The 23951-nt window shown below is 40.0% G+C and overlaps 1 protein-coding gene across 5 annotated transcripts in view; it reads right to left on the bottom strand.

Moving 5' to 3' along the window:
* Positions 1 to 6360: 6360 nt before the first annotated feature.
* The window catches only part of USP10 (ubiquitin specific peptidase 10), a 28014-nt gene continuing 10423 nt past the window's right edge, over positions 6361 to 23951 (bottom strand). For 2 of the 5 annotated variants that reach the window (XM_070952825.1, XM_070952827.1), the window contains exons 4-14: positions 21512 to 22516; positions 18774 to 18865; positions 18428 to 18537; positions 17874 to 17929; positions 17065 to 17183; positions 15250 to 15349; positions 14312 to 14483; positions 11391 to 11556; positions 9321 to 9465; positions 8310 to 8375; positions 6361 to 7539 (exon numbers count right to left, since the gene is read on the bottom strand). In XM_070952825.1, coding sequence (XP_070808926.1) covers positions 7352 to 7539; positions 8310 to 8375; positions 9321 to 9465; positions 11391 to 11556; positions 14312 to 14483; positions 15250 to 15349; positions 17065 to 17183; positions 17874 to 17929; positions 18428 to 18537; positions 18774 to 18865; positions 21512 to 22516 — 2219 coding nt within the window. In that variant the 3' untranslated portion in view covers positions 6361 to 7351. The remainder of the gene's footprint in view (positions 7540 to 8309; positions 8376 to 9320; positions 9466 to 11390; positions 11557 to 14311; positions 14484 to 15249; positions 15350 to 17064; positions 17184 to 17873; positions 17930 to 18427; positions 18538 to 18773; positions 18866 to 21511; positions 22517 to 23951) is intronic. The other 3 variants (XM_070952826.1, XM_070952828.1, XM_070952829.1) reach the window with 2 other exon arrangements.

The raw sequence follows: 23951 nt of genomic DNA, 5'->3' as shown, positions 1-23951 counted from the left end.
TTGAGCAAGCAGGAAAAAAGAAGTGGGGGTGGAGGTGGGGAGATTTTCTGGAGTGTGGGGTTGTCCTGCATTCAAGGATTTCTTCAGTGGCTTCCATTGTTGGCAGTTCCAGAGTGTCAGTGTCAGCCCTTTGAGGTAGACCAGACTTGAACACCAAAGTCATGAATATTAAAACTGTTTTTACGATGGAGGTATAGTAACAAGGGTCAATTCTGAGATGCTTTCTCATATTATATTCCTGTTTTGGACTCTGATTTCTCTTATCCAACCATTGCCTAGGCTGTGGCTATTCCTCCTGTCCCTCAAGGTTATTTTCAGTCCACTACACACTAAATTTCTCTCTGCCCCCCCCCCCTCCCCAAATCCAGATTTAAGGATGGGACTTTCTTCCACACGAGGTGAAATCCTTTTTCTTCTGTCTGCGGATGCATCCTGAAGAATAATTGTGGAGAAAAATCGTAAGAGCTCAATTCAACTGAAGTCCATTAAATGGTTCAAAAAGAGGGAGCTGAAGATTCAAGGAAGGACATTATGGGAAGTTCTTCAATTACCCGGAAGAGGTAATAATGAAACAATTCCTACGTTCGTTTTCCTGAATTGAGAAAGTGACTCTGGATCAACTATCTTTTGCCTTTTAAGAGTTATGGTCCAAGGCTCAGAAGCGGTCGGAGTAAAGCCAGCTCTTTTGAACTACTCTAAACTCAAACTCATGGAGGTCATCCAAGTCAGACGTCCAGTATTCCATTCTTTAGTTCTCACATCAAAAACATTTCGTAAAATAAATGGGAAAATTTAAGTCTGGTTAAACTCTCGTCCACAAGAGCTTCCCAGCCAATCTAGTTAAAGTTCTAACACTATTAGGAAAAAAAGGCCTTCCTGTAAGTGATGGGTTTGAATTACAGTCCATAAAGCTAAGAAAGATTTTAGAAGGAGTGCCAGTTTAGTAGCCCTAAGGACATGTGAGTGATTAAGATTCCTTCAATTGGATGGCAACCTTGAGTTGAGTATGTGGAGGAAAGGATCCCGCTGCTTCATAGGAGTTGCTTCACTTATAGAGTGAGCATCTTTGCTTGGATAAGGTCAGAGTTTTAATTTTGGCCTCTGCTGATAGATCAGAAAACATACTGCTTGAGATTTACATCAATTGCTGATAGTCAGTGCCAGTTATACAAAATTGAGTAGGTCAACAGTTGGACCTCTTTCTATGCTTCTTGGCATCTGAAGGTTTTGGGTTCAGTTCTTAGCATTTCAAAATGAGCTTGGAAAGCTTCCTGATTTTCCAATTGCTTGTGCTGTCCAAAGTAGGGCTAATTAGTAAGTGTGTGGATGGATTACAGGGGTAAAAGAAAAAAAGAGAAAGACATCTGAAGGATGACTGTGTTGTAGAGACTGACTCCACTTAGTCCAGCATCTTTTCACAAAGGGGTCAGGTTTTAGGAGACACATACAAGCAGAGCCTTGAAGTCAATTTCCTATGCCAAATTTTTTTAATGCCATTCGACACGCTTGCTTTGAAGGTTCCATAAATCTTTCATGTTTCTAAGTAGCCAGAGATACAACCATTTTGGAAGGAACCCAAGCCAGATCCCATGGAGTTTAACTACAATGATGCTTCATAAATTTTTAAACTAGATTGCTTTACCTAAAGATGCTAAGTCTGAAGTTGGTTGTCCCTGAAAGGAACATTTTACCTGACAATTTTAAAATGAAGACGAGAGTAAAATTTGAGATTAAAATTGAAATTGAATGAGGAGGGAAGGAAGTCTTCATTTTAAATGCATATTCAAATGCTTGTATGTAAGGATCAATTAAGCTAGAGATTTTCAAGTGAAACTCAGTTCAAGAATATTTGTTAATATCAAGTTATCCACAGATAGTTACCGAGATGTACTTTTTGGACAACACTGTTTGTTCCATGACAAAGAATGCAGAACCACGAAGCCCCATGTGCAAAAACCAACGTTGTGGTTAGGTGATAACAGTGTGAATTGCTCAACAGTATTAACCAATTCTGAATTTTTTTTAGTTGGCATTATTGTTGGCATCATTGCATGATTCTTGGGGCAAGGTTTTTAAAACAAGTTCCCCCCCATCCCCCCCCCCCCCAAATCCCTCCAGTTCTGATAGTTTCAACAAATCAGGATTAAATGAGAGCAGCCCATTATGCCCTTTTCAAAGAGTATCTTTCTCCTGTACTAGCAGTCTCCTGTTATAGGACACGTGGCCGTGGTACATTTGAAAAAGACTAAGTTTCCTTTAATTAGCAAGCATCAATGCAGGAAAAAAAATGTTGTCCAGCTTTCACTTCAGGCAGGATGTTTCATTTGTAAATGCGTAAGTCTGTCCTCTTTCGCAATTTCCTTCCAGTCTAACACATCATAAAAGAATCTCCTTCGAATAAAGTTCTTTTTTGCAGCCTGCTTCAGAGATGCTTATTAAAAACAAAGATAGCAAATGAACTTGCAAAGAGGTAATTGAGAACATACTTTTCTATTAGCAGATATTGCAAAATGAAACACGTCGGACTTGTTTCCTAATGTGCATGTTTCTCTGGAGAATAAAAAAAAAAAAAAAAATTGGAAACATAAAAACTTCAGGACAATGGTTAACCTGGGCTTTGCCGGTATCTCAATCTTTTAAAAAGCAATTTTAGCAAGAGCACAAAAAACGGGGAAAAAATGCTAGAAGTTTGCTTTGATGGGATCTGAGTTAAGGTGAAGGGGCTATGGTGGACACACCATAAAAAGGACTGCCTTGGGTGGAAAAAATTTGAAGAGTCTAAAAACAAATGTGCGATTCCTTTCTACAAAATGAAACCATGGATGCAGCTTAATATACAATAGTTCTCATCTTACCATGACGTCCACACGAAGATTAATACCGAGGTTTGTTTTAGAACAATAAAACCAGTTTAAAACCATGTTGTGCGATTGTCTGCCACTGAGGTTAGAGTGACTTGCAACTGGAGACATGCAGCCAGTGGTTTTCTGGCTTATGCTTGGTTTCATTTTTATTTCCTTTTCCTTCTTTGCAACATATCATTCCAGATATAGAGGTTTTTTTTTTCTGGAAGTCTTTCCAAAGTGGTTGGAAAGACCACTTACCTCTTTATTTTCCCTGTCCAAGACTTTCTAGACAACTCCCAGAAATTCAAGGGAAGAGGGGACATTTATCACGTCAACCATGGAATTGTTTCTGGAATAGCCCATAATTGGCTGGATTTAGAGCACACTAAGCCATGCTTGACATTGGATTTATGGTTATCACACAGGATTCCAAACTTTGGTAGAGTTGGTGAACGTGACATGGCACTTGGCCTTCTTCTGGCACAAGGAAGGACACCAGCATTGCCACATCAGTTTGGGAACCCAGTTTTAAGACACTAAACAGCCAGTGGCAGGAGTCCAAACAAGATGTTCTGTTTTCACACAAATCTGCCTTCATCTGGCAAGATCATCAGATTATCTTCAACAGTCTGGCACCTGTTCTTTTGCAGATCCTCCATCCGGATGCTTTTAAGCATCGATTCCTACAACAGGGCACGTATCTCACCAGATCCTGGGTTAAACCTGGGAATTTCTCCTTGGACATTCTTGAACGCAAATCAGAATACATACTCAGGATACGGAAAATTCTGAAGGGATGCTGTCTTGCCAAAGGATTGCAAGATGTCCCCCAACCAAAACAGACAGGTCTCTTTAGTTACTCCCGGTCTACAGCCCACTCAAACACTTTTAATAGCAAAAAGAGGCTTTCTCTACAAGATTTATTGATGTATGGAAGTCTCTTCTGATGTCCGCAGTGCAACTCATGGGAAGGGCCACTTGAGGTGGTGAGATGCCACCTTGATAAGCCGAGCTGAGTGTTCTCCATGCCAATGGAAGATGACTGGTGCTCACACTCTTCCCCAACATAGTACATAACACAACATACAATACTTAGTAGTGTCACTGCCCCAAAGCTTCTTTCTGGAAACAGGTTCAAGATGGAAGGACTTCCTCTTCTCCTAATGAACATGACCACTAGGTAAGACCAGTTATGGAAGATCTCCTTGGATATCCACCAACTCCAATGGGCCTTTGAAACAAGGAAGCTTCTCCTTTCCCACATATGCTTTTTGTCTGCTTTTTCGGCACTAGGCAAAAATTCTATTTGTCCAAGCTTTTTCAGGGGGGAAAGTCTGGTTTATATTACATTTTATGGCTCTGTGATTCTTGTTTATTGCAAGTGTTATGACCAAATCTTTTAAAAGGGCACTTATTTTATTCTAAACTGCTCAAAAGCCATTAAAGTCTTAAAGAAACAGATCCCATTGCCAAGGCATCCTGCAGCCAGCTCTCCAGCTGCAGTATCTGTCCATCGACTGTACAATATCTTTCAACACAGGCCATGGAGCAAGGGAAACTTCTCTCTGACGTGATGCCCATTGAAACCCCAACCTTTTTATATGGCCAAATTAGCTGAAGTCAGGACAATTAGGTGCCAACTGTCTCCAGTATAGGCATATCTACTGATCTTTATGGCCCACCAAAAGGGTCTTACATTTGGTGAACTTGAAAGCCAAAAGACACATTTCAGACAGGGGGAACCTCTCGTTCATGTCCAACCAAGATTCAGTAGTACAGGCAAGTCAGCTTTCTCATCCATGGTTAAACTGTGGATGAGATAAGCTTTATTACATACGGACCTAACATTTGGCAGCAGCAGCTGCTAGAGTCCAGAGACACAAAACCTCTAGAGATGAGGTTCTGAGGTGGGCACAGGAGACTAGAACATGATATTGGACTTGAGCACTGATGCTGCCTTCTGTGAGAACCACCTGCCCAATCTCTCTATATTCATCACAATGCCTTCTCCAGTCTTCTTCTCCCTCCCTCTCATCTTCCTCCCCACAGCAAAGGAACCCATCTTAACATTTACCCATAAACGAGGGTAGAGACACAGACCTGGTCAGAGATGCTTCTGCCTAGCTTTTAGTGCCCCTGTCCCTTCACATCTTTGAAGGCAGAAATACTAAAAATCACAAGGCATCAGGGCTGAATTCTCCAAAATCCCATTTTGCAGTTTCTCCCAGCAGGGAGTTCTTAACCAGTCCAGAGGACCCACTGCATACTCAAAGATGTTCTGGCAGTTGGGTTTCCAATTTCCAAAAAAAGACCAACGCAATTCAATTGCATAAGAAAATCTGAAACCCTCATGCCTCTTCTAAAGATCCAATGGGCCTGGTAAGTCTTCTGGTCACTCACTCAAGTAATCCTCACTAAAAGCAGGACATGGAATGGAAAAGATACTTGCCTTTTGGCAAAGTGTCTCCTGGACTTGCAATTGTTCTCCCATCCTTCCCCCCAAATGATAAACCCAGCCTAGTGGCTAGAAGTTCTACTTGGTATTGTTAAAAATGTACCCGTGTGGACTAGATAGCAAGTCTCCTTGGCAAAAGCCTCATGTTCTTAGAACAAGGGTGGCCAACCTTGGACACTTTAAAGACCTGTAGACTTCAATTCCCAGAATTCCCCTGCCTGAATAGCTGGCTGGGGATTTCTAGGAGTTGAAGTCCAGAGCTTTTAAAGTGGCCAAATTTGGGCAACCCTGCTCTACAAGATGTGTTCCTTGGAAATTCATTCAGCCCTTCCCTGCTTGCATTTCCTCCTATTCTTACTCCACCATGCCTTTGGTTCCAGTTGTATTGCATTTGTAATCAATTCGACATTGTTGTTCCTTTTCATTTATCCTTTGGGGTTCACTGTCGCAAGTCTTGATTGAGAGAGTCTAGAATTTAAGTAAACCGATTTAGACCATTTGCGGGGAGTGAAGATGGGAAGGAGAGGAAACCTTTAGAACATGTCAACTTTATGAAAGGAAATACCAGTTTATAGCCTTGCTTATGTACAGTATTTTTTCCCAGCGTACCTACTCTGACCACTTGCACCAATCATGCAATCTCAAAGCAGAATACGACCCATTACATTTATCATTAAGAACCCAGGATTCTGACATCTTCATCCAAATGGATGAGGTGAAAGGTCTGTCTGGATTATTTCCACATATAGGCATTTGTGACATCTACAAGACAGATCCCATCTAGCTTGCTCATGAACATCCCTTTCAATTATGAGGGCCACCTCAACAGAAAAAAAAAATGGGTGGTTCTTCAATTCCATTCTCTTATTTTTATCACACCCTTTGGAGCAACTAGTATGTCCGAATGACTTTTCTCAAGATATTTACCTCAAGTGAGGGGGAACTAAACTGCATTTCTTTGTGTCTACTTAGTTTACAAACTGCCAGCATTCAATTCAGCTTCCTCCTCCCCTTTTAGCTGAATCCCCTTCCCCAAAGAACACTCTTAAAAGCTTTAAACCAACTTTGTGACTTTTTTTTTATTGATGGGCGACAACTTTATACTCCTAGATATCACTACACTGTGTACACTTAGGAACTCAACATTATAGGAGAGCAGACAGCAAAATTAAACAAAGCAGACTAAAAGAAAATATCAACCTTCATTATTTTGCCCATTTTTTTTGTTTTAAAATCCCATGTACACAGAAGCATAAATGCAGTTTTGAAATCTCTTAATAGCAATAAAGTTACAATCACCCATCTATATAGACTAACATTTTTAACTCCAAGTATTTTGATCTGCAATGTGTACTTAAGCAGTTTTCCATCACACAATTATTAAAATGAGTATTTTTTTCCCATATCAGAAACCAGCAACTCTGTATATTGTAATTTTTTAAAGAGTATTTCTTTTTTTTTTTTTTTTTAAAGGAGAAACTTTTTTCCTTGATAGACACTGGCTCATTTTTTATCATTTATCAAAAAAACTAATGGGAGAGGATGTAGAAGGGCAGGTCTCTTTTTTTTTTAATTTTTTTTTAAGTAAAGATAAAACATTTTCACAGAAATCTACAAGTTTTGTTGCTGGTGCAAGGCTGTTCCTATTATGCATTTAGAAAGTGGGAATCCATTGCAAATCCCATTTTAATCTCTTAGGACTTAGCGTTAGCGCCAAAAAAGAAAAACGAAAAGAAAGGAAAAGAAAGGAAAAGAAAGAAAACCCCACAACCTCCATGTGATTCACAAAATGTGAGTCGTTTAAGCCCATTCTGCCAAGTCAATAGCAACACCAACTAGGTTGTGTTTGCAAACTTCTGGAAAGGAATGTTTCTCCTTCCCTCTATTCAACAGTTGCAAAAGGGGAGGAGAGGAGAAGAGAGGAGAGGAGAGGAGAAGAGAAAGAGGGCCTCTGAAGAGCGCTGAAAAAGAAAGGGGAAGGAGAAAGGAGAAAAGAGTTGGCGTTCTAGAAAGCGGATAATCTGGCAAACACAGCAGAAGATTGGAGGTTTCAAAGCAGGTCAACTCGGCGATAGTACAGGAGGTAGGCTGTGCGCTCGGCTGACGGTTTTACCACCTGGTGTTGAGTAATTACTTTGACAGCTTGGTCATCTATGCGCAGCCAGCCATTAAGACCAATCTGAAAGACATCTGTAGTATAGTGTCCACCAGTTGCGCTGTTTCCATGATGGTAGACAACTGCCAAGAAATTAAAAAAAAAAATTTTAAATCGTTAATGGGAAATGGGCAGACAAAACTGGACCAACAAGTTGCAAAATAGCCGGTTTGTCTAGAGGAGGGGTGGGCAGCTATGGCAACTTGATGGCCTTGTGGACTTCAACTCCCAGAATTCCTGAGCCAGGATTCTGGGAGTTGAAGTCCACAGGCTGTAAAATTACCTAGTTGCTCATCTCTGCCGTCACTTCAGTATGTTTATATCTCCCTGAAGCTTTGTGTTTGCTACAGGATTACTGAAAATCACGGTGATTTCTTTAACATTTGGTGATTTTACAGAGTGTTAGAGGCAGAGGGGGGTAAAAAATCTTCTTATCACTCTACCCCTTGGAGCGTTTGAGAGATAAGATAGGGGTTTTTTGTAGCAGCTGTGCAATCCCCCAATTTGTGCAACTAAGAAATGATTACAAATTTAAGAAATATCCTCCTCCCCAAACCATAATCCAAGCAACTATCTCTTGCAATCCATAGCTATGCCTCTCTTGACAGAAGTTCAAAGTTCCAACTGCTAAACGTTACATTTTTGCCCTCACAAATGGGAAGCCTAGAACAATTTAATTCATTTCTTTGATTTACAGAATAGGAATATTATTAGGTTCTTGACTTCAGGTCCTGCAATTTCACAATTCTAAACTTTTGCTTGTACTATTATCAACTACTTTAAATTTAAGAGCAAAAGAAGCCAAAATGATTTTTTCCAAAATTCTTGACTTTAAGGAGGTAAGACTACATACCTGCAAAGAGCCGGTAGGTTCTTTGGCCTTTAAAAATCTTACTTTTCACTCCTGGCGACAGCAGCTCTGAAACAGCACACAGAATGTGTGGTGAATTAGCACCTCTGGAAGACTCAAAAAACTTCTGGCTGTTTTTTTTTCACATGCAATCAAGCAAGGAACGGGAGTGAACCCAATAAAGTCTCAAGGAGACAGCTGACACAGTCTGCTGGCGTTAGCGCCTCTATTCAGCTGCAATGGCCCAAGAAATGCAGGGATTCTTCCAGGGAGTTTTATTTCAGCTGTTTTGAACTTGACAGGACGGATAATGAGCAAACCTACCTTGCCACATTTGCCTCATGACAGAGGTCTCTAACCTTGGCAACTTTATGACTTGCAGACTTCAACTCCCAGAATTCCCCAGCCAGCATGGTTGGCTGAGGAATTCTGGGAGTTGAAATCCACAAGTCATAAAGATGCCAAGGCTGGAGACCCCTGCCTCATAAAATTACTCCAGAAGGGCTTGATTCCAGCAAAACCATAAAGGATTTATTTCAATGCAAAACAATTTGGCATACAGGATGGTTGTCTCGGGTCTGAAATGATATGTTTTTGTTTCGGGCACATCTTTAGAAACCACCTAATTTGTGATGCCGGTGTGTAGGAGTTACACTTTAGTAATATAAAAGTGACTTGGGAAGCACAGAGAGAGTTTGTTTGCTCACCTTCAGCTAGGATCCACCTCTCACATCCACACAAACACTAATAATTTAAAAGGCGAGTAAAGTTTAAAGCCGATTTATAAGTCAAACAATTCAGGGAGAAATACTAAAGATTACGCTTGTCAAAATGGTACAATTAAAATGTTGCAAGACTTTTATCCTGCCAAGAAAGAATGTCTGAGGCATGATAACTGTGGAACTTCTACAAGGAAAATGTTTTACGAGAAACATTTAGAGATAGAGAAGAATAATCGTTAAAAAGCTACACCAAAGCAGTAAACGAAACAGTTGCTCTGCTCACAAAATTCACCTTTACTTATTTCCAGGTCAACAGGATATTCAATGTTTTTAATGAGCTTCTGGCACCCGCCTGTTTTTTCATAGACGAATCGCTTGAGGTGCAGAACCAGGACAGGAGGCAGCTCTTCCAAAGTTACTCTTCGACTAATCTCTACCTGGCAGAGAAAAAGCAGAATTTTAACTGAATCTCCCATTTCCGCTAATACAATTGTCATAATCAACCCAACTGGCAATCCATACTTTGAAGTGTTACAGTTGTTACAGATGGATTATAGTTTTTTTGTTTGTTTGTAGCCTTGTTGATCCTCATGTTGCTGTGTACTGTCCTTAAAGATTGGGATGGAGTACAAATATGGCAAAATAAATAAGTACGGGAGCAAGGTTGGTTTGTCATTTTCATACAACCTTCCAAAGGAGAAAGGCAGAGAAGCAAAATGTCACTTTCCTCCAAAATGTCACTTTCCTCCGCACAACTAAATTTGAAGCTTCTTCATTAAAAACAAAACAAAAAACCAGTGTGCACTCTTTTCAAATGTTTCAAGTTCCTTAACTAGAGTCATCTTTGTAGTTTAGGACATTTGGGTAAAAACGGCCAAAGAAAATTAAGGATAAAATTATGGATTACTCCCTTGAGATTTCATCCAAGACTTGTCAAAAAGGAAACAAAAAAGTTTATAGATATGCTGGAACTCAGCTGAGTTCAGAATTTGAGGTCAGCTGGGAAATTTCCAAATCAGGAAAGTGAGTTGTTTTCTAGATTAACCAGAAACAGTATTTAAAATCTGCAATTAAGCCTAATTTTCAGATAGTCACTCTTCCTTCCTGGCTCTGGCTAAAAATTAATCACTGAGTCAAGGTTAAAGAGATTGTTTCTGTCTTATAGCCAGGAAACTACAAGCGTAATTAGTGCATGTACACTTTTGTTTTAAAATCTTAATTTTAATAATAGTGTATGTTTTGAACAGTAAGCTGCCCAGAGTCATTTACTGAGATGGGTAGTTATAGAAATCAATCAAACAAACGTTAAGAAATGCTACGAAGTGCAATACTTAAAAGGCATAACATTCATGGTCATTTTAAGAGGTGTTTTTTTTTTTAATTGATTGTGAGACTTGTCCGCTCCTCTCAGACAGGACACTAACACATAAATCAGACTAGACCAGCACCTTAAAGCGAACATCCTCTTTTCTAGAAACCATAATTGAAACGTTTTGAGTTTACAAATAAATGAGAAGACTAAAACCACGTACGCTACAAACTCCAAAAGCCAGGTCCAGGCCAAGCAAAATGTAGGTGGTAAATTCAGAAGAGGTGGAGGATTTCTCCCTGCACAAGGAAGCCTCTCAGGCAACCAGGGAAATGTTCTCCCACCACCCCTCCCACCAGTGTCAGACATCAAATCCAGACAGGCCGCATATGCCCACACATCATTTTGCAAGGCAACACGTTCTCATTCTTGGTTTTTCCAGGCAGGCGGCCTCTCCCCCAACTCCTGAATGCTTAAACAGTGTGGAAATGCCAACTCTTTTCTAGCGTGTGGCGCATCAATGTTTGCAAAGATTTCTTGAGCTTCCTGCATTAAGGCCTTTTTTTTTTTTAATGATTATGTTAATATGCCAACCTGCTGCAGTGGAAAAATACCATGAGGCGTAGGACAGTTCTATTAACTGTGCGTTAATTTGGACAAGCAATACAAGAAAGCAGCAGGACGCTCAATTTGCTGGTGGCTGAGGTTTTTGCTTATGTGCAAGAGGTTTCAGACACACACACACACACACAAAAGGGACTTATGACCGTTTTTCACACTTACGACTGTTGCAGCAGCCTCATGGTCACATGATTGTCCAACAAGTGAAGTCCAGGGGGAAACCAGATTCACTTAACAACCGTGTTGCTAAAAAGGGCAGTGATTCACTTAACTCCTGTGGCAGGAAAGGTCGTAAAATGGGGCAAAACCACTTAGCCAATGTCTTGCTTTAGCCAACAGTATTTTTGGGTTCAATTGTGGTTGTAGGTCGAGGACTCTGTGTACAATACCAAGCAGCATAAGCACGTATTTTACTATCCGGAAAACACCTACCTCTTGCTTGGTTTTCGTAGTGTAGCCCTGGACAGACTCTCTTGCCACCAAGCTCTCTAGGGCATCCTGAACAGTACGTATCCTATCGGACTGGATATCCAATTGCAGAGTGAAAAATGGCTGCAGAGTTGCAGATTCTTTCGAACTCTGCTGATAAACCACAGACCTAAAGAAATGAGGAAGAGTGCAGAAGAGTTTCTGAAAAATTATTTAATTACTGAACCCTGGAAAGACTGGTAACCATGTCGAGCACTGGGGAAATCAGGATATCCAGGCAGTTCAAATGGGTATAAAGATTTATGGTAAGCTTACGCTCTCCACAAGAATCTGAACTACTAACGGTCAAGGGAAATTAGCAGGAGTTAAAAAGAGAAATGAATTCAAGGTGTGCTCTTGTGGGTGTGCAGGGACTCATGGCTGATGATGTGTTTGACCCCTCCATCAGGCTCAGCCTGATCATCTTCTACACTAAATTTACTCATATTTTTCTAAAAAATACAGTGTGATGAGCATTAAAATGAAGATACCCCAAAGCCTTTGAATGATACAAGCACCACACCTGGAAAGATGAAGTCAGACTTAATGAGCCTGCTACAAGAAATGGGATGAAAAAAAATGGGAAGTTCGTCACTTGCTGATTACCCTTTGAAGACTGTTGCTGACCTGCCTCTCCCTTTCTTTAGAACTGCAAAAGAAATTAGCTACATTCACAGATCTCTCATCTTCAACCTAACTGATTCAGTCTATACAAGATTTCAGTATCCTCATGCTGAACATGCTTAAGTTCATGCATTACATACAGAACGTGACATTTCTGAATAAAGCCAAGGTAATCCAATTGAATAAAACTCTGTCCCTTTAATACTCCTACACGGCCACCTTTTCGCACAGTAGCATCTTTATTTCCTCGTGAAAAGAAAATCTTCCTTGGTCCACGTTAAGCCCTCATAATAGCACAGCTACTGTTTTTAAGGGGCAACTTGCTCCCTCTATTCAGTTACTTTAGTGTCCTCTTTGTGACACTGTATGAACTGTCGGGTTATTTATTCAGGCAGAATAGGGTTCATTAGCCTTGAATAGCAGGGAAGCTGTCGCTGTTTCAAATTAGACTGTGTTCGCCCTTATGAGGGCTCATGTTTTAAATTAGCATTTCAAGAGATGTTTTCACAAAGCATGCAGAAGGGGTCATAAAAACCTACAGCGCCTGTGATGAGTAATGCAGGTGGAAATCACTTCAATGTTTTATTTTAAATTTGATATATTACAAACAAAGCCTAGCCCCCATTTCACAAAACTGGAATCCCTGTTTTTGCTTTATCTGGAGCTAAACCTTAAAAAAAAAAGAAAATAAGTAAGTCACCCCTACCAACCTATTTCCATGTCTCTCTTTTAAAAAATGGCAAATTTGTGGACTTGCCCTGACAAATGTACAAAAGCTGCAACTGGTGTAGACCGAGGCTATCATTACGGTGTTTGCAGGGGTTTCTTATTCAGAGGGTATTACTCCAATATTGCTTCTACTTTCTACTTAAAATGATGTTCATTTCTCTGCATGAAAAGAGTTTGGGCCTCAAAGGTCTATGCAATCAATTTTGAATCCTACAAGTTTCTACCTGTTCTCTAAGATCACACCAAGCTACCTTTGCTCCATACTCTACTGTCGTTTAAAGCAGGAGTCTCCAACCTTGGCAACTTTAAGACTTGTGAACTTCAACTCCCAGAATTCTGGAAGTTGAAATCCACAAGTCTTAAAGTTGCCAAGCTTGGAGACCCTTGATCTAAAGTATGGCTGATGGCAAAAGGCTTAACCAATTCTTGAGTTTCCTCCTTTAAGAAGTCAATCTGGAAACTTAATTTTGCTTTTAAGCAATTAGTAAAGACAGCCTTATGTTGTGTGACCTTTATTTTGTGAGACCTTTATTTTGTGAGTGTTCTTACATAAGCTCAATATGACTTTAATTCTGTTATAGATTTGTCATTCGAAATGTATTCTATGAAAAATGCTTTTCAGTGTTACAAAATCATACAAATCTGAACCTCCATTTAAGAGTACAACTTCCAATTGAAAAAATTGCTTTTCCCACAATTTTCGTAAGAAAAAAAAATCTAAAGAGACCAAAAATTATGCAGGAAGAGAAAGATGCTAATTCATCATTTCTGAGAAAGACGTGAAAAATGCCACAATTTCTAAGGTTTTAAAAAAGTAAATAATTCCTATCTCCACCACTAGCCCCACATTAAAAAAAAAAAAAAACCCTTTCCAATATCCTTATGAGAGATCCTATTTCTGTGGTGACCTATTTTGTACAGTGAGTAGGATGGGTGCGGCAGAAGCAGACAACACACGCGGGATTAGAATTTTGTGGCTCTCACATTTGACAAGACATTCTTTTAAAAAAAGAAAACAGGAATCCCTGTGTTTCATCTTAATTGCTTTGGATGTAAAAATAGGACAGCATGCTTACCCGTAAGAAGTACTGTCAGTTTAAATGGACGAAAGGCACTTTGAAAGTACACAAATCTAGTTTTTCAAATGTCATTTATTGTAAATGGCAATGGGGAAGCCACTGTGCTGTTTCATTCTATTTCATTTCATCTTTCAACTTGATTTTTCATTTTTACGTATATACTTCTAATTGATGGGCCTCCTCTGCAGTGGTATTCCCAATCTAGAATGCTCCCCTGTCTAAAAGGTTCCCCTCCTATACAGTTCTGAGGTTCTTGCTGAAGGCCTTTCCTTTATGCATGTTGATTGCTTGAGATTCTCCCCATACCTTTTCAATCATTTTTAATTATCTCATACTGCTGTTCATACTATTGAATTCAGAAATGTCAACATACATCACACCCTGATATATCGGAAGCAATACAGAATTCTATCCAGTTGAGGATAATAATGACACAATTAGAATACTATGTACCTGATGTGACCACCAAATATGTCTGTGATTGGTGTCTGGACAAAATCAGCCTGTCGAGTGACAGAAGATTTGTTACGTGGGCCGACTTGTTCCCATTCGTCCTCACTGCCTTCACCTTGTTCTTCCTGTTCCTCCTCTTCGTTTACAAGCTGGGTCTCTGGGCCATTGGAAACTGTTTTTCACACACAGAGGACAAAGAGGGTGATGGTCATCCCTGCCCAGGTTCACCACATAATGAAAGGGGATGGATCATTTTGTTTTGAAATGGGCTGACACCAAAAAAAACTTTCTGTGCAAAACAAAGCATGGCTTTCTCTAAACAAATGGTTTATTCAAGGGCTGCATTTCCTCAGGGACAAATGATGGGGTGTCATACAGGTGAGACTGAAGCAGTGGCTAGGGACAGAGACAAATGCACAATCACACAACTCCAACCCTCATCCCGAAGCCACAGAAAAAAAGAAAAGATTATTCTTAGCAGAGACCGAGTTATATTTTGGGAAGCGGGTAGATGTTGAAAAAGGGTTAAAGGTGATTGATGGCTGCATATCTCTGCCCTTGAATAGGGTTACACTTCTGGCTAAATACGTCCTTTAAATCTATTTTAAGAGGTAAGTTTCTTACACTAACTACCGTTAAAACTTCATGCCAAGAGGGCGGAACAATGAGGAATTACAAGAAAATGATTTTGCAAAGAGATTGGGGAAGAAAGGAACCTGTCTTGACTATGACTGGCAGTGCTGATGCAATACTTAATCTGAATTCCTGTTTTTAACAATTACTTCATACTAGAGTTAAAGGGGAAATCATTAACCACCATTCACATGGTGGAAGAAAAATACTGGTGACTCATGATAACACATCTTTTATGCAGCAGATATAAAAGAGTTATATGTAAAGAAGACTCATGCATGTTAATTGGCTATTTGAAAACGTACTTTCACTATGTGGAGATAGCAATTTCTTCAGAATCAGCATTTCCTCATGTAGGCCATTTAGAATAAATCCTAGGTACTCTTCGGCATCTTCTTGTCTACCCTGCATAAATGATTTCTGTGTTAGGTTACTCACAGTCACTCATTGTTCAATACCAAGAGCTGCCTAGATTTGCTTAGGATCTCACTAATGAAGACAAGGCCGTACACCCACCTCCATTATTCTCCCAAATTCTATTTTAAAATGGGTAGTGCTTTTTTGCATTCCAATTCCAGAATATATTGCTAAGACAACCCTAACCTGTTCCTCCACTGAATGCATATGGGGGTTTAAACCAAGGAGGAGGAAACACAGAAATCACATGCTACTTCCTCCTTGGACACTCAAAGAGTTAAAACTCTGTTCAGATATTTATACTAAAGGTAATAAACTGAACAAAGTTAGCATCCATTCCATCGAGAATTTTTAATATGATAAGGCCTCCATCACAGAGAAATTACAGGTAGTCCTTGACTCACAAGTGTTTTTTTAGAGATTGTTCAAAAGTTACAACGGCACTGAAAAAAAGGTGACTTATGGTGGTTTTTCACATTTATGACCAAAATTCGGATGCTTGGCAACTGGTTCATACTTATGATGGTTGCAGTGTCCCGGAGTCACATAATCCCCTTTTGCGATCTTCTGATTAGCAAAGTCAATGAGGAAGCCAGATTCACTTAACAACTGGGTTGCTAACTTAACTGCAGTGATTCACTTAGCAAGTGTGCAATCAAATTCATAAAATGGGGTAAAATTCATCTCACTTAGCAACAGAACTGTTGGGCTCAATTGTGGTCGTAAGTCAAGGACTATGTAGCATTTGGGGCTATTGTTTGTGTGTACCAATTGCTAAAGATTTGGATGGGTAAGTATACATAACTCTCTTCGGATCTTCTGACTGTAATAAACATTGCAATACATAACCCACTTCTTCCCTTCTATGTGTGCATTTCAAAGGAACTCCAGTATAGAATCTTTATTTATCGGTCTAGGGACTCTGTCTCCTGCAGCTTAATTCTAAAGTAGTTTTTTTTTTTCTGACAGTGACATAGTTTCAAATTTTATTTATAGTCACAGAAATAAATGAGAAAATGTAACAATAAATACAAATAAGTTTAAAATAAAAGAAGTGAAAAAACTAATAAAGAGAACTATTTTTCTGAAATATCTAGAAACTGTGGGCAAGAAACATGCACATCGTAGAGTGGTTTGGTGGCCTAGAGGTGGAGCTCTCGCCTCACAATCAGGAGGCTGTGGGTTCAATCCTAGGTAGAGGCATATATTTCTCTCTCTGGCCGCATACTGAGAATATATCTGCTATACAAAGCTTTACTGTACAAAGACAGGAAAGGCATCCAGCCATTAAACCACTCTGCTAGCTCCATTCAGTTGCCCAGACTCCACCCCGCAAGGGATTATGGGGTCATTAAAAGATGATGATGAAACATGCACATTGTCAGTCATCTGTTTGTGTAAACATTAATAAAGCAATCAGTCTTGCAACTTATGTTAATCAACCCTCTTCATTCTAAACTCATGAAGTCTGACATGCTGAAATTAAATCACCGTTTCCTAAAATTGGCAGACAAAGTAGTACCTTGTATTTGACACAATATTGATTATGGCTGATGTGCTCTGAATCTTATCAGCAATTAAAACATTATTCCTGTAACCGTTTCTTTCAGTCTGATACTACCTGGATATTCTAGACACAGGTGGATAATAAAACAAAACACATTAAAACACAATTCAAATTTTGCTCCTGCAGCATTACTTACGTGGGGAATCCTCACCTTTTCTGACAGGCTGGATTTAATAACGGTCAACAATCTATAAATGTACGTGGGTTCAAAGGCAGCTCCAGGTCTGATATCTCGTGCAATTTTATCACTTAAAGCTGTAACCAAAAATTAGGGAAAGTTTCTAACGGTCAGCTGCTTGAGACGACACAAACACACTGATACATCTCCAGTCAATCCATTGTTCTTAAACATTTTACTAAATGAATACTGTGGTGTGTTACTTAAAGTCATTACCATCAAAAGAGGAGAATAATTATGGATCTATGAAAAACAAGGAAGACTAACTTCTTTGGTCATTACTGCCACCATATTATAGTGACATTATACAAGACTTTCCATAATGGCAATTCCTATACCAACAAGCTGGGTAGAAGATATGAGACAGGAGATCAGTACGGAACTACAAATACCAATGTTTAAAATATTGTTTTTGTTAAGTTTTTGCTGGAATAACTGCTTCTTAATCCAAATTTTCGTTGACAACTGCCTTTTTTAGAAGAAAGGCAGAAGACTATCAATTCAGCAGAATAACTGATATAAGAATGTAACAGAACACACCATGTTCAACAGGCTATCTTCCACCCAGTTTTGCAATGTATACAAAGAATATTAAAAATACAGAAGCAGCAGATCATCATCATATTTTCTTCACAAGTAAGACTGGATTTGTGCTGCTCTAATCTAAGACATGTTTCTTGGTGCTAGTTCAGACCAATGGTTACATTTTCCAAAGATTCCTCCACTTTTGTAATAAGTTAGACAGAAGCTGGTATTTTATTACCTACCTTGTTTTGCCTTAGGAGGGACTGGCATGTTTGTAAACTCGTTCATTAGGCGAACACTAAACAGAAAAGAAAACTGATTTCAGAAACAGTAAGTCTGACTTTATCTACAGAGATACCTGTGCAACAATCCAATGATGTGTGAAAAAGGTAAGTATCAAATATTCTTGTAACATTCGGTGTCTGCCTGCTTCATTAAAATCTCAATTCCGAATGCCATTCTGTATGAATTTCATATCTTTTCCTCGGGCAAGAAAATTAAAAGCCTATGTTTTCTTTGCCAGAATATGGCCAATATTTTATATTTCTTCATGGTAGCTGGGCAAAAGTATTATGGAAACATACTGCTTCTTTCTTCTCACATATTGCTAAATCACAAGAAGGAAAAAAAGACAAACAAGACGAGCCTTTTACAGTTGCATGTGGAGATCACAACGATTGTGATAACATTGTTTAAATTTAAGATAACATTTCTAACTTTAGAATGTTCTATTTTTTTAAAAAGGGGAGGTGATCAGTTTATAACCCCCCAGCACCAACTGATGGGATATACGTACAAGCTGTCGATCATTGGCGTAGAAGTACATGGCCTCTGTGTTTTAGAAAACATCGGAATGGACTTCATCAGATGATACATAGGAGGGCAAGCTACCAAAGCCTGCAGTGTCTAAAGAATTGCATTAAGGAGTCATAAAAACAAATAGCTAGATCCATTTATCCCAAACATCGGACAGCCTTTGGAATAAAATACACATTACTTTTTATAGTGCAAGGGAGCCACTGAATAGCTATTATAATAGCTACTGGCTAATGCCTATGTGTAATAAAATCCACTCATCCTTAGTACTTCAGAAACGTAAGATATTAACAAACGTGGTTGACGTATTTTCAAGGTAAGGATACAGCATTGATATAACACCAGTTTCCTTTATTGATCAGCCCTCGTGGTTGCAAGGATACTGGTTTATGTATTAGCTTTACATTTTCCAGTAATTCTGTCAGATGAAAAACAAATTCAAAGGCATCAACAAAAGCCTGCCACTAAACACAGCTCGAAGCTATCACAAATCAAGTGGGGAAAGTGAAAAACAGAATTTCAGCATCCCCTTGTGGTCAAAGAAAGCAATTTATCACAGTGTTTCTTGCCTTCTACGGCATTGCTTCATCACAAAATTCACTGGTATGGAGTGTACAAATAAGGGAAACGGTATCACGCATATAGCGTATAACTTTGCCAGCAGTGGCTCATCAGAGCGTGCAAGCATAACTGTTTATCATTTAACAATTAATTGATATTAATTCTAAATATTCCCATTAGAACTGGTCTAAGAGTCCTTGGAAGAAAAGGATTAGATACTGTCATTTCTTTCTAATTACATACATGTTCAAGAGTATGAAAACATTATTTCCCAACTAATACAATAATAACCATTAAACAAATTCAAGGAGAGTTCAAGACCAGACTGTATCACAACTGTATTGATCTGTTCCAATATTCAGTCTTGTCATGAAACGTTTGACTGAAGCTTCACTAGAAATTAAGCAAGACTAAGCAACCTTCCTTAAAGTTCGAATGATTCTTTACTGACCTCAAAACCTTTCTAACCAGCACTAGCAGTTAAGAGTCTCAATAATACATATTTAATAAAATCAAAAAGACTTAATATGTAGAAGTAATTTTCATTATAGACATAATCCTTCGCGACTGAATAGCAGGAAACAAACCTAACAGTACTATTTTTAAAATGCTGTATTATATATATATTTTTGGGGGGTTATCCAATTAGTACAATATCACTGCTAGGTTATAACTATATAAAGAATATGCAATTAAAATTGGCCAAATTTTAAAGCGGCAAACAGTTAAATTTAAAACAAGAGAACATGTTGCAGATAACTGTGCCATCACGAGTGTGTTGTGTGCATTTACTGTTGGATGTTCTACTCAAGATGAAGAAAATCAGCCTGAGAACAAAATGTGATTAAGTACTATTATTTTTATGGATCTGAAGCACAGATGATTTTATTTTTCCCAGTATGGAATGGATATTAAATTCAGGACAAATATATGTTAGGCAATTCAGTTAACACTGGCAAATCCATAGTTTGTGGTTAAGATTCTATCATTTTCTGCACCAGGCACGGTTAACTTATTTAAGAAGATTGTCCAGGATGATATAATTTTTTTATTGTACTTTAGTTATCAATCTTACTTTATGAAGACTTAGCTACAAGTAGCCCTTGGCTTACAAACAACAATTCCACCTGGAATTTTGGTTATAAGTCATGGTTGTTAAGCAAGACTCCCACACGATTGCCTTGCTCAACAACCACAATCCCAGCCCGCCCCATTGCAGTCCTTAAATGACCATGCATGTCATTAAGCAAATGTGCTGGGTAGCTTCAGGGTGTGGGCCAGTCCTTAGGAAGCCTAATGCCCATCAGGGTGTGGAAATATGTCACAGGTCACGAAGTCTTGCCCGGCTAGGCCTGGCAGTAGGTGGGCCTCCTCTCTTTCGCACTCCCACTCCCAAGAGGCCTGGGTCTTCTCCCTGCCCCAACAAGACTGGATCCACTCCATGGACTGGTTGGCTGGGAATTCTGAGCTGCAATTTTATCCAATCTGGAAGATGCCACCTCTAGGTGAGATGAGTGGTATATAATTTAAACAAACAAACAAACAAACAAACAAACATCAGATTTGGGGAAGCTAAGCCAATGCCTTTGAGTCGCCTTTACTCATTTGACTGAAGGGAAGAGGAAATTAAGACCAGTAGCATCTACTACCACTCATTCATAATATGCCAGTTGGGTCAAGCAAGCTTTTAGCGTGGTTTTATGCAAATGGCACCTAGGTTGAGTTTCCAACTTAGTGTTTCATGGTTTTCTATTACCAAATGGTTCAATCGGTTTTCTTAAGGGAATTAGAGAGACTTGAGCAAGTTCTATTCAACCAATTTTCCGAACAGTCCCTTCAGGACAGAAAGGGGCTAGATTTCAATCAGGAGAGTGGGTGGAGAGGATGGGAATTTTACAGTTCTGATATTGGGACCTGAAGGAAGTTAAAACCTGTAAGTGTACTTATCAACTCAAAACAATATTAAAAATTTAACAATGTAGCATCATAGAAACCCTCAATTACATGTCATCCTCATTTAGGAACTACGGTTGAGGGTAGAAAACTGTCACTAAGCAGAAAATCATGTGAACACAATGGGCATATGGCAGCAAATCACTGCATTAGTTGAGACATTACACCACTGCAACTTGCAATTTTACTTTCGCATTCTCCACTAACCCCTACTTGTAAAAAGATTGTAGAGCACGTGAATGGTGGTCACGTGACTGCAGGACAATGCAAACGTAAATATGAGGACTGGATGTAAACCTGGGCTTCCCCTCTCATTCCACCATTCGGTCAGAACTGAAGAAGCTTCGTGGATGAGAAGCAAAATATCTTCCAGGAAAAAACGTAAAGTCTAGCTGCCTTTTTTTTTTTTTTGGGGGGGGGGGGGGGAGCACTTTTAGGATTTTTAAAAATATATACTTTCTTTTCAACCCAATACCGTGTCCTCTCACCACACAATTTTCCTCCTATTTCAACCTCACTTATCTTCGGCTCAACCCTGAGTGAGTGATACCTGCAATCTTTATGGCTACGGGATCTTCAGAAACTGGAACGGGCCCCTCTTTGACGTCAACCTGTTTCTCAGGGACCACAGGAGATACGGCAGGAGGGACATACTTAGTCTCCACATAAGCCATAGGCGTGGAAACAGAGGGCTTTGAGTTGTGAAACAGACTTGCCCATGATTTTGCAGGCTGATTAACCACCATTGATCCTGGAACAGGGGTGACCGCCTCTGTCGAAGGGGGGGAGGCCTCCTCCAGCTTAGCTTGGTCTGAGTCAGTGTTTTCCGCAGTTTGCAAGTCCACCCCGTTGGCAGTTGTGCCCTCGCTAGAGCATTCAAGTGTTTGCCCATTGGTAACGCCAAGGTTTTCAGTAGTTTCAGCACAAGGCTGCACGACAGCTGTCCTTAACGGGCTGTCTCTCTCATGATCAGAGGAGACACAAGACTGTTCCAAATTAGTAACACTGCATACTTCTGGCTGCCCTGCAGTTCTGGTAGTATCTAGAGCGCTAGAAACCAAATCCTCTGATACAGCTTCACTACTGAAGTCCACAGAATTGTCAGGGCTATTACAAGTCCTTGGCACATCACCTGCAAAATCTACATCGTCTATGCTGATGCTATTAAGTCTGGGCGAACTGGCATGTCCGTTGATCAAAGCCTCAGCAGGAACACCGTCGCTTACATCTTCCAAATAACTGTAATATCCGGGGGGCCTTTTCTTTTTCTTTTTGCGTTCCCGCTGTCCAAGGCTCCCAGAGAAACTGTCGTTTTCAGCATTAGAACCATTATCCAAAGCAAGGGAAGCGTCATTGAACTGGCAGTCAATGGAGTTATGGTTGGTTTCGCCAAGGACATCGCTGGGTGTCTTGGGGGTTGGTGCACAACCGAGAATGAATTCCGGTGCCTGAGGATTCAGGGTACTTGAAATACTGTAGTCGCTGTTGTTCAGCACAGATGAACCTGCCTCAATCACTTCGTTAACACCAAATTCAATTCTCTGATATTCCTCTCCTAGGAGAGAGGAAAAAACGTTACAATACACAGCAATTAAGGAAAGTGTGGAAAAATGAATAAGAAAAAAAGCTTAGATTTCATGTATGCAAAAAAGCTGGGCGAATGCAAATCATTAGCTCAAATCAGATCTTTAGAAAATCTCAGGAAAAAGTAAGTATAATCTAGTGTCAATTATGTTACTTCCTTAATATAAATATCTTAACTGGGATGATACACACACACACGCACGCACGCACACAGTGTGTGCATGAGATGGGGGGGAGGGGAGGAAGGCAGGAATGTGTACTTTGGAGTAACTGCACAGGACTGCTCTATGCTGTTGTACCAAGTGTGAATTCTGCCCAGTGAGAAATTGGGCAGAATATATTTTCATCATCATAGTGATGAGCAAAATATATTACTTCTAATACAGTAGAATCACGACCCCTACAAATTGTATATAAATATTGCTTTTTTAAGATTTTTAAGCACAAAAATAGTTATGCCATAGAACTCACCGTGTACTATAATAGTAAAATGTAAAATCCTTTAATAACACTGAGAAAACCTACTTTTCTTGCCCTGCATGCGAAGCGGAGAACAAAGCTGGAAAGCAGGCAAGCTGAGAGACTGTGGGATGAGTGGGCAGCATGTTCGGATCACCTCTGCCTTCCCCATGCCTCTGCCTCAGTGCAGAATTACTTTGCCTTTTTCCAGAGGCATGGGGGGAGGCAGAGTGATCCTAACGCGCCACCCACTCCATCCCACTGTGCCACCGCGCAAGCTTCCTGCGAGCCGCCCATGAGGAAACAGAGATGGCCAAAGTCATGCGGTCAGCTGTGCGCAGTTTGCTTCATCGCCCTTCAGCTGTGGAGCCCGGCCAGGAAGGCGGAGGGCGGAATCGTGCGCAGCACCCACGAGACCTTTCCCATCTCCTGCCGGGTTAACGTGCTCTCCATCTTAAGGCGGCTACGCTTGAGGAGCGTAGGCAGTACCCCCCCTCCAGCCAGGCTCGTGCACCAGGCAAGCTGACACCCCACCCCCAATTTGCAGAAGCAGCACTTTTCAATTCCTCAGAAACTGCATTTTTGGCACATGGCAGGATTCTGAGGATCTTCCTCCTCTTCTGCACAGAGAGCTTATTACTGGTAGTGAGGGCTTACAGAGGGTGGAGACACACACACCAGTTTCCTTTTCAAGGCAACTGGCTTAAGAGCGCCGGGTGTGGGAGAAGAGAGAAAGCCTCTTGATTCCTGTGCATGTCTTTTCACTAAGTTTAAACGTGTGGGTGGGTGGGTGGGTGGTGGGGAATGGAGCTCTTCCCGAGTGTTTGATCGCCACTCCAGTATGTGTTCGTGACCAGATTCAAAAATTTTGTGAATTTTTTGGTAGGAACCTGATTTGGTCATGGTCAAAGCGTTTTTGTTTACTTCCTGTGATAAAACAGTTTAAA

The sequence above is a fragment of the Pituophis catenifer genome, unplaced genomic scaffold (genome assembly GCF_029215685.1).
Source record: "Pituophis catenifer annectens isolate HBS135680 unplaced genomic scaffold, rPitCat1.0.hap2 SCAF_13, whole genome shotgun sequence".
NCBI lineage: Eukaryota > Metazoa > Chordata > Lepidosauria > Squamata > Colubridae > Pituophis > Pituophis catenifer.
This window is presented reverse-complemented; position numbering and strand designations above follow the sequence as displayed.